General features: G+C 42.4%; 1 protein-coding gene across 1 annotated transcript; it reads left to right on the top strand.

Moving 5' to 3' along the window:
• Positions 1-4,636: 4,636 nt before the first annotated feature.
• ela3l (elastase 3 like) lies at positions 4,637-8,753 on the top strand (the record flags this gene model as incomplete). The annotated part of the gene is made up of 8 exons (XM_080004256.1): positions 4,637-4,688; positions 4,856-4,944; positions 5,217-5,314; positions 5,631-5,759; positions 6,371-6,507; positions 7,381-7,526; positions 8,464-8,616; positions 8,736-8,753. Exons 1-8 carry the CDS (start codon positions 4,649-4,651, stop codon positions 8,751-8,753), a joined length of 810 nt encoding a protein of 269 aa, XP_079860382.1. The 5' UTR covers positions 4,637-4,648.
• Between the last annotated feature and the right edge of the window lie 3,201 nt (positions 8,754-11,954).

Consider the following 11,954-nt stretch of genomic DNA (forward strand, 5'->3'; position numbering starts at 1 on the left):
CATAATATTAATAATTATGACAACAACAACAACAACAACAACAATAATAATAATAATAATGATAATAATAATAATAATAATAATAATAATAAAGGCTTATTCAATAACCCTTTAATAATAATAATGTCAATAATTGGTATAAGATAAGATACGATAAGATAAGATAAGATAAGATAAGATAAGATTAGATAAGATAAGATAGCATTTTATTTATCCTCTGTGGGGGAAACTTGGGTGTTGCGGCTGCTCAGCAGGAAACGTGAAGTACAGAATCATATACACACATAATTCACAAATAAATACATTCCAAATATTAGATCAATAATAAACAGTTCAAGAATATACAATGTGGTTATTTTCAATGAAATGCTAAATTGAATAGTATATATGATGTATATATGGTTTATATCCCGTATGGCTACTCAAAAGACTTGAAATGTAAATGAATTCATGTTGTTATTCCCCCTTTTTTGTTTAGAGTCAGCTCCTCGGGAGTGGTTTGGGGTTAAGTGTTTTCGATGACAGAGAACACCATGCTGAAGGATATGTGTCATTATAATCATTTCTGAGATGCACCATGCATCGCACATTCTGCATCATCATCCTACGATCTTTGCCAGTCTTTCTTTTAGCGCCGGAGCCTTTGCCCTCCGTCGCTTGTGATAATAGCTCTGCTCGAGTGGAGACACGACTGAAGTGTTTACTGGAGCCGGGACGGCGGGGACGACTGTGACATAAACCCGCCATAAAAAGGTTTAGAGGGGTCACCCAGAACAGAGTTCAGCCGTAGTTCAAATGGATAAAGCATTTCAACTGCCTTTTGCAAACCAAAGCCATCCTATGGAAAATGTATACGAGTTGGAAGTCTCCATCCTCCAGCCTCCTTTTAAATCAAGGATACATCTGATTTAATGGCATCTCTTGATTTAATGGCATCACAATGACTTCAGCATAATGATCAAAGCTTCTGGATCATAGGATACAGAACAAAATCCTGACGCTGTTTGCAGTTGAATGTGATGCTTCAAAAGGTCTATTATCTATGTATATTATAAACATAGATATATAATATTGCTTTCTCCGCTCTCAGCTCATTTTTAATCAAGTATAGCATAATCAATTCAACCCAAAATGCACTCAGTTCTTATTTATAGCATCAGGTGTCCTATTTTTTGTGGAGAGAAAAAAAAGAGACAAATGGGAAAATAAAGAGGTTTCAGTGTTGTCATTTTATAAGCCTAACAATGACCTATAGATTCGAAAAGGACACTTCTTCTCCAACGTAAGGAGAAAATCAAACATTAAAGCGAGGGACTCCTGGGTTTAGATTTATCTTCAAAGGCTGACCTGCCTCTGCTGTCATGGCTGCTTATTTCGATGCCCCTGCGTCCTCTGTAGGTCAGGAGTATAGTTCTTGTAATCATTGCAAATGGCAGTTTTCCCCCCCAAAATGTCTTCATATAATGGTGTCACCCAGCTCGGTTCCAGGCTTGCATCGTAATTGTCCCGCTTTACGCAGTCTCAATTTATGAACTCCCACAGAAATGACTGGCTTCCGCACACATGAAAAAGATTTATTGATACATATATTCCTTTCATGGAATAATTGTATTCACTTCTGTTCATATAGATAAATTGTCCCATCTAGTGGTGAGCAGGAAAACAGACTTATTCATGAACAAACAGAGACATTTAAGTCTAGTAGGCTTTACAAACTAAACATGAGATTGTATCATTTAATTAAAACCTACTGTGTTTTTTGATAGTAAAAGCCGCGCTTTTGAAAGGAGCCACGGGATTGGCATATAGGACGGTAGGACGCTGTCTCTCCTTTAACAACTCGCTCTTCCTCTTACATTCCCTTATCTGCAATAACAACACCATTGTCCTATTCAATCTTTGCATCGTCAATACATCAAATATTCCCCACCACTTGTAACACATACATGCTATCTCAATTTTATGTTTATTATTATTATTATTATTATTTTTTGTCCTACCTCAACGGCATTTGCGCAATCTTGGCACGGATTTTCAACATCTGTCGGAACCCGTGTCACCTTAGGCACTGGCATACTTTTCCGTGGCAACGGCCAAGGTTCCTGCAACTCCCCTAAGTTCAGCATATCGGTTCATGATGATTCAGATACTCTTTGTGTATGTATATATAAGTGCAGCGGGCGGACAAAATAACAGACACCTACTGTAGAAACACCAAGCGATGAATTCATAGCAAGGACCTACTAAACAGTGCAGCGCTTCACCTTCAGAACCGCTGCGGCCCTTGTAGGATGTCCGTCATTCAAGTTCTAAAGAGTGTATTGTGACATGCTGAACCGCTCTCGAAGAAGAAAAACCTCCAGTTCTTTGAGGGAGGGAGAAGGTGGACGTCTAGCTCACACTCGAGCTTCCCTCCAGAACTTCCCCTAAAGGTTGCAATTCTTGGTAGGAGGTTGACAGGATCCTGGTGCTCATGAAAGTACTCTTGAATCTGCCGAGCAGTGTGTATGGGACCATCGTCATCAATATGTCAATATACATCAATATTCATTGGTCTTACATGAGTTCACACTCTGGGTATGTTGTCTTAAATGGTGGTACTCTGGCTGTTACGTAGCCACGCAGAGCAATGATGACTGCGGCACACAATGACTCCCCACATGAGGGTTGGCCATACCAGTAAAGATCCACCACCGTTAAACAATGGCAATAGACATTGTGGGTTGGAGGCATCCATTGGCTTTCTCCAGACAAGAGGGAAAGGGACTCTTCATCCCATATTACTTTTTTTTCCATTGCTCAAGGTCCAGGTTTCTGAACCTCACGACGTGTACTTTTTGTTGGGACTGGGTGACAGAGGTGCTTATTCAATTCCGTGGTAATCGGTGAAGCTTTACTTTCGTAGCAGTTGTCCACCACCCTGTTCTAATTTTCCGTCACCTGACCCTGACAGTGATCTGCGACTTGCAAACAATGAACCTCTTTGCTGATGCAGTTCATCCATGTTGAGTATACAGTCATGTTTTTTGCGACTGTTCCCCTTTCGTCGGGACTATTTGACCTCTTCGGAACCTTGCCAGCTTGCTCATACTGTTTTGAAAACTCACACCTGAGTGTTAATTGTCAGACATATACTGCTTATTGACTAAAACCAAAATTAGCGTGTATACACAGATTTTTTTAAACACGGGTAAAGCCGCCAAAAACAAGCCACTACGCCATTCCCATTGCCAGTAAACGAGTATGGCTTTCTTTTCTTTTTTTCCTGGTGTGCCACGTTCGACATTACGATCGCGCTGGAAAAGCGGCGTGTCATGAGGCCGGCTCGGGGCGGTGCTGGAGTGGCTCAGGTGGTGCCGGCGGACCGTGGGGCCTCTCCACTCCCCCCAAAACCTTTCATGGTCCTGCATGCAGGAAAAAAAAAAAAAAAAAGTCAATACGTTTTTATTTCGGATTCTAAATCAGGAATGAAATGATCGAATGATACGTGGATATTCCTGTCTATTTAGGCGCCAAGGTCCAGTGTGTCCACCCGGGTGTCCTGTTTCCATCACTGCCAATCGTAGCCGGAGCCGATAAGAAGGCATGAGTACTGCAGAGTCATTTGTCCGGGGACACAATGTCAGGTGTAGCCTTTCCCACGAAAGAGAAAGGCCAGATGTTACCGGTCTTTGGTGCAGTGAAAAAAGGGTCATATATAACTCACCATTACAGCCGTAGGGTCTGCACAAATGACACCAAGGCAATGGTCAATTATGTGTTTAAATGATCCATTCTAAATTGGTTGTTACTCATGAAACTGGAAATAATGGTTGGTGAGCTGTTGGTGAAAACTGTTAATGAACTAACTTACTAACTAATATGGTCAGTTTTCACTGAACCAGATGTTATGTACAGCTTGGTAACAGTGGGGGAGTTCCAGGGTACAAAGTTATAATTTCATTTAAAGTTTAAGAGCTTTTCAAAACAAGTGATGTATGTATGTATGTATGTATGTATGTATGTATGTATGTATGTATGTATGTTTGTATGTACAGTATGTATGTTAGTATGTCCTTCGATTATCTCGACAACCGTTCATCCGATCACCTTTGCACTTGGTGGGTGTATTGCTGGGAACCCAAGGACGTGCAGTGTTGAGATTTTCTAATCTAATTCTAATTCGTCTAATTTTCGGAGTCACAAAGAGTGTCTTTCGCCGGTGTATGACTTTAACCAGCAGTTTCGTCTTCCATTGTGGATCACAGGACTGAATCACTGACATTTTGTTAAATTGTGCCATTAGCCTTAGAAAGTCTTACATTTTAAACGGGCATGCACTAGTATTTTCAAATGCAGACATGACCAACCTTCATGAGGCTACATGCATCTGACTAAGGCGGTTTTTGAAAGACTCCCTATCGCCGAGGCTGGTGAACCACACGTGATCAGCTCCATGCTCATGCAAAGGTTGTGTGAATTGTACCAGAGAACACATCTGTTTAGACGTCCAAGCCACTCGGTGCCAACCTTTTTGTCATTGGTCTGTCTTTCCGCCCTGAAGGCCAGCGCAGACCAATAAGCGGGTGCGCCGCAGGGGTGTCGCTTTGTGGAGGACGGTATAAAGGGGCGCGTGATCCGCCGTCCATTTGCAGAAGCATCAATCACCATGATCCCCATCGTGCTGGCTTCAGTGCTCATTGCTAGCGGTAAGAACATCTGGCATTCTCTAGACTCTGTGTTTGTTTGTTCCCCTCTCCGCCGCCTATGCCTTTCACACCGAATCTTTGGCACGATCGAAAGCAACTCTTATTATTTAACTTTGCTAGAACCCTTATAAATATTCTGTCTCACTCGTACGTCTGCTTCCCCCCAGCCCTCGGGTGCGGCACCCCTCCCATCGAGCCACTCACGTCTCGTGTGGTCAATGGAGTGGATGCCAGGCCCCATAGCTGGCCCTGGCAGGTACGCTGGTTCCCATACATCTGTTTGTTTTCTTGACTTCACAGCGGACCTCCCGGGTCCTGCATCTGCTTCTATAGTTTCAAACAATGAACCGCCAGTGGCCATCCAGCGCTGTATAATCAGATTAAACTTTGGAAAATGTTTTTTTGGGGGGAAGGGTTTTTGGGAAGGAGACGGCCAAGCCATTATTGGCAGTGTGGCAACTTTAGTTGCCTTCTGACTCTGTCCATCTGTCCGTCCATCTGTCTGACATTGTTCTTCTCCGTCTCCAGATCTCTCTCCAGTACGAGAGGGCCGGCCAGTGGAGACACACTTGTGGAGGATCTCTGATCGCTGCCAACTGGGTCATGACTGCTGCTCATTGTATCAAGTAAACACATGCACCAGCACAGTCAAAACACACACACACACACACACACACACACACACACACACACACACACACACACACACACACACACAGACAAGCATCAAAAACTCATTCATAGGTACGTTTCAATTTGTTTTGTAACAAATCCACGCGTAATACACACAAAACATAAGTGCACCGCAGATAGCTTCAATAGCTCCGCTACCAAAGGAAACCCCACCTCCGCCACCCCACACGTCGGTGATACAACCAAATCTAATAGCTCATCTAATGGCTCGGTGTGGCGAACCGCTAACGTGTCTCTCCTTGTCTCCAGCACCAAGCTCTCTTACAGGGTCTATGTGGGAAAAAACAACCTGGTGGAGGAGGAGGCGGGCTCCAAGGCCATCCTGCCCGAGAAGATTATCGTTCACGAGAAGTGGAATCCCATTTTTGTGGCCCTGGGGTAAGGCGGGTCCTTCTGTATTAAAACCTGCGAAAAGGCGTGCCAGCTCCCCGCCGTGACAGACAGTGGAACTGTGTGGACAATTATTTGACTCATTCAGATTTTAGGAGGCTAGGGGGCACGTGCACAACATAAGAGGTTGTGTGTTGAGGGAGGTTGTGTCATACACCAATGAACTGAAGGACTCAAATTCCTTATCAAAAAAGATTGATTAATTCTATTTTGCTTCCTCGATCCTGGCCTCCCGGAGGTCTATCTGCAGGACGAGCTTGAGGAGGATAAACAAAAGTCTGTGAAAATTTAAATAAATTAAGGGCGAGACAAAAAAAAAAACATTCTTTAATTTGCTGCAGTGGTATTTTTTGAATGATTGACAAAGCTGGAAATTAAAGTATGAAGTTTTTCCATTCACGGACATTAAAGTAATTAAACAAAGAAACAAGATGTAAAAGAAAAATATGGAAGAAAAATGAGAAAGTCCTCAAAAAAAATTTTAAGGGTATTTTGAAAACTGTTCACATCAAAAGGCTTTTAACTGTTACATATAGATAAGAGATGTCGCCTCACTGAACACATTTCTGTCTGTCTGTCTGTCTGTCTGCCTTTCTCAGGAACGACATTGCCCTCATCAAGCTGGCTGAGCCTGCGGTTCTGAGCGACCATATCCAGTTAGGTTGTATTCCCCCTGCTGGAAACTTGCTGCCCAACCTGTACCCCTGTTACATCACTGGCTGGGGAAGAATCAGCAGTATGTATTAATAGGATGTGATGTTGTAATGACATATTATTATTATTATTATTATTATTATTATTATTATTATTATTAATAATAATAATAATAATAATAATAATTAATTAATTAATTAATTATTAGTAATAATAATAATAATAATAATAATAATAATAATAATATCATCATCATCATCATAATGATGATAAAAATACTACTACAGTACTACTATTACCACTGCTACTATGACTACTATATCAACTATGACAACTACTAAAACTACTATTACTACTATAACTTTATTATTATTATTATTATTATTATTATTATTATTATTATACTTTTAATATTCATATAAAGAAAGTAATAAATACAAATAACAGAAGATAGAAACAATAAAAAAAACACATAACAAACAGATACAGTATAAATAAGAATAAAATAGGAGAATCCAGGTTATTGCACTTCTCGATAAAGAGGTAAAAGCAAAAAAAAATAATGCATTTTAAGATTTACAAAATTTGAAATAGGACAGTGAATGGTCGTGTCTGAGCTCCTCCAGCAAGTCATTTGCAAATTCCAGGGAACCCCGCTGCCGAAGACTTCCCATAGCCTCTGGTTCTGAGCCTGGACCTCGGAGTATGAGCTCAGGCCCATATAAGGTGGAAATGGGGGGTGGGGGGAGCTCTACACTAAAATCTTGGAATCAAATGTTTTAGCGAAGCATGGACCTTCTTCTTATGGGCTTATAGTGTAGATCTTCCACAAAGTTGTACATCATGTTTTTTTTTTTTAATTTTGCACCCCCAGCAATGCTACAAATCATGCTTGCTTGCTGGCTGGCTGGAGCACGTGGAGCATGGTAAAAGATTCCATCTGGGTTTGTTGTAGCTGGAGGCCCCATCGCTGATATGCTGCAGCAGGCACTGATGCCTGTGGCGGACCACGCCACCTGCTCCCAGCCTGACTGGTGGGGCTTCGCTGTCAGGACCACCATGGTGTGCGCCGGAGGGGATGGGATCGTGGCTGGATGCAACGTAAGTTCTGAGGAAAATCCCTGTTTCATAACCACTTCATTCCGAATCAAACTTGAGCTGAGTAGAGCCGGAACTTTTCCCCCAGCTCAGAATGTCGATGCGCGATTAGTTTCACTACCGCACGGGAAACTTTTTCTGCATCTGGATATGAGATTTCCTAGTTTTATGCTGACCTTGAATTTCATTTTCAACCGTATGAGTCTTTCAGTGTGTCACTCCAGTGGTGGAAAAGGTTCTGAGATACTTTGCTTCACTAAAAGTACAAATAAACCTGACTCAATATATATATATGTAGAACAGAGCCAATAATGCTTCATAAAATACTACTATACCTTAGTTTTCTGCAGCTCAGTTCTCATGCATAATCTGATTACAATTTACAAAAAAGACAGTATAGGTCAGTATATCCTTTACAAAGATATAGATCTAATGGATCATTGATGAGCAGTTTGATTAATCCAGCCCATGATTTTGATATTTATACATATTAATCCTGATTTGTTTTAAAGAAACTCAACTCAGTTACTCAAGTAAGTACAGGTACTTGAAAAATGTACTTAAGAACTTTAAATGTTCTTTCCATTATTGGAAACTGAAAAAAATAATAATAATATATAATAATAATAATAATAATAATAATAATAATAATAATAATAATAATAATAATAATAATAATAATATAATTAAAATAAAAATATTAATATACAATATTAAAAATATATGTATTTATTTTATATAAATGTAAAATAAATATAGTAAAATAAATAATAATTAATCAATAATGTCAAATACGTGCTGCACCAGTTATGGTTTCCTAACGAAAATGACTGAATCATGTTTTTATACTTGTGTTTAGATTTGAATTTTATGTTTTAATGAGCGTTTTGCCTGCCTATGTTAGTACACACCTGCATCTATACCCTCTCTCTTTGTGCAGGGGGACTCTGGCGGGCCCCTGAACTGTAAGAACGCCCAGGGAGTGTGGGAGGTCCACGGCATCGCCAGCTTCGTGTCCGGCCTGGGCTGCAACTACGTGAGGAAGCCCACGGTCTTCACCCGCGTGTCCGCCTTCAACGACTGGATCGACCAGGTAACGCTGCACACCTCGCGGTTCAAACATATCATCACAGGTCGTTACCGCACAGTGTGGTATAATGTGTCGCTTATAACAGGTTGACTAAACCTCGCCTGCTCCCTTTCTCTTTCCAGACCATGATGAACAACTAAACTGGAGTCAATAAATAAATTTGCGCAGACAAAACCCCGGCTCTCTCTTTGCGTGTGTCTGTGTGTGTGCGTGCGTGTGTGTGTGTGTGCGTGTGCGTGCGTGCGTGCGTGCGTGTGTGTGCGTGTGTGCGTGTGTATTTGGTGCAACCGTCAAAAGACACCGACTTCATTTATTTAATTATATCCCATCGGCAGGAACGGTTCTGACCGGTGACCCTAATTTTTGTTTCCCCCCCCCTAAATTTACAAGGCCTCTGTCCTGTCATCTGAAGGGCTGAGCCAAAATAAACAATGTCAGCGCATGTCCACAAGGTGTCCCTGCACACTCGTGATAAGCGATGCATGGTGACAGCGCTCTAATGAAGCGGGCCTCTGTGCAGGATGGTCAGTGCTTCCGGCCAAAAAGCGGGGGGAAAAACAAAACAAAAAACAACTCACAAATTTGAAGTTATTTACCAAAAAGGAAGGGAAAGAACGGACAGGGCTTCCGGAAAAGGCATCGTCCGTCCACCCAGCATCCAGACGTGTGTGGGATATGATCCCAGTGAATGCTATGTGCAGTTTGACAACGGAAAAAAAAACGAAGTAAAATGAGAAGAGTAAAATAACCACGTGTGTGTGGAGATGAAGATTAATCTCGGCGGTCGAAGCAGCGGCCTCTTCCAAATGAAGTCTATTCATCTATGAAATGGAGTCTTTATGTGAAATATGAATCTAATATTCCTGCGTGTCTCTGACCCGGGCGACCCCACCCCCTACTCTAATGGGAGAGCGCCGTATAGAGAGCCATTATACTCATCTGACACCAGATTAACTCCTTCCTCACTCCTTTCAGGGTTTTTTTATTATTATTATTATTATTATTATTATTATTATGAGGATATCAGTTACAGTGATCAAAGGAGGTGAAATTATAGAAATGTACTTCAACTCTCTCTCTCTCTCTCGCTCTCTCTCGTCTCTCTCTAACTCTGAGATTGGTTTTGACATGGAATCAGACCTGCTTTGATGACATGATGGACATTAGATATGAAATGTGCAGTTATGTGTGTGTGTGTGTGTGTGTGTGTGTGTGTGTGTACACACACACACACACACCGACAGAGAGACACACCGACAGAGAGGGAGACGGAAAAGGAGGACGCCGAGATGGGGGTTAGTGGTGAGAGAGCCCCCCCTTGTGGTCGATACTCCCTACTGCGTAAACAGTTGAAATTGAGTCAATATAATATTGGCCTAATCACCGTGCCTCTCTTCCGCCACCTATGGGTGACGAAGATAATTACACACCCTGCGTCCAAACCCACCCTGCGTGCTACACATTTATGGCATTTTTCGTCCCGTGTACCTCAGTATGTGAGTAAAAAAGAACGATGGCTCGTACCAATTTGTCACAAAGCCCCTCCACGTCCCCTCCTCGAGGGAATGAAACTTTTCTGCTGCAATCCACTGAAAATGGAACCCGGTAAAACTTGATCCTCCACGTTTTCCTGGGCCGGGGGAACGGAACACATTTATCTTTGGAAGCATAACTGACGTTGCGACTTTTCAACAGAACGCAGCGTTTTTCCGTCGTCTCGCCCTCACGACGCAAACGCGGGATACGCTCGGCTCGACTGGTGCACAGTGCTTGCACGGCGCCATATTTCACCGGCTGTCGCGCGTCATCCTGGTAGCCCTCGCATACTATTTGATGCATACTGTGGGTTGAGTCATACTAAACACGTTCACCCATGAACTTGACGTACTAAACGGTGTGGTACTGCGGTACGCCATTTCACACACAGGCTACAACAGAGAGAGAGAGAGAGAGAGAGAGAGAGAAAACATAGCAGACAGGAGGAGAGACCCAACACTCAGATCCCTAAAAGGAAAACGCGCACGGCGTCAATCCCCGGCGATGCAGGAAACTGAAAACTAAAAGGCACGTTCCTGCGGGCGGCCCTCTCGGGTGATGCCTACACTCGAGTGAAGTTCTCCCAATCTGAGGAAGGACACGGTGTGTGGCGGCGCTTCTCAAATCTAATGTCAGCCTGCGACTACTGATGGCTACCTCACCCAGCCACTCGGGGGAGCCTGTGGTGGGTTTGTCAGCCTCTAAGCTTCAAACAGGACTGATGGGTCGGCGACTGCCGCCTTCATTTGATGGCCTCAACCTACATTTATACACTTTCCTGCTGGAGAAGCTGTTGTCTGTTCGAATCGCAGCTCTGCTCTCCCTCAAAACTCCACGGTGGACGTGTTTTCGGAGAAGCTGTCCAAAAGAGCGAGGAGCGAGGAGTGAGGGGGCCCGGTCTGAAAAGCATGCTTTGTCTCAGCCTGAGCTCTCCGGGTCAGGGTAGTCCACACACACACACACACACACACACACACACACACACACACACACACACACACACACACACACACACACGCACACACACACACACACGCACACGCACACACACACACACACACACACACGCACACACACACACACACACGGCGCCAGAGCACAAAGGGCTTTAGGGACATCACGCTGTTCTGCTGAATAGCAATGAGGCGGAGAACTTCAGCCCAAAGTTTGTGCAGCTGCAAGAGTCTGGGTTACTTGCACTGCCTGCTTAGAAGATTGAGAAGTGGGCTTTTTAATTTGACCCTGTTTAAATTTGTCAGAAATTAAAAACCCTGAGCTACTAAACCGCCCCTCATCGTCTAATTAGTCACATTTTAAGGCAGACGACCACTTTGACATGTTAATGGATGTTTCTGAATAAAGTAAATAATACATTAATAAAAACAGTTATTATTATTATTATTATACAGAATTGTACTACTAATACTACTATTGCTACAACTACGAAACATTCTCTTTTGCGCCCCACATGCAATAAAGAGTATTTTTCTTTTCCATTATAATTATTAAATAAAATTATTAAAACTACATTATGATTACTATTAGTGGTACTACTGTACCATTAGTTTTATTATGCTAATTATTGCTGTCATTATTAGGGTTACTGTTATCATTATAATGTCATGTCCTTGTGGCTCAACCACAAGCATTTGTGTACATGCAAATACCTTGCAGTGACGCAGGTTGGAATCCGAGCATGCATGTGTTTTTGGAGTGCCTCTCTTCTACTTCTCTCTCCACTACACTCTACAATAAGAAAGGAAAAATACCCCAATATATATATATATATACACGTATACTGTATA

This window comes from Zeus faber, assembly GCF_960531495.2.
Source record: "Zeus faber genome assembly, chromosome: 7".
NCBI classification, from domain to species: domain Eukaryota; kingdom Metazoa; phylum Chordata; class Actinopteri; order Zeiformes; family Zeidae; genus Zeus; species Zeus faber.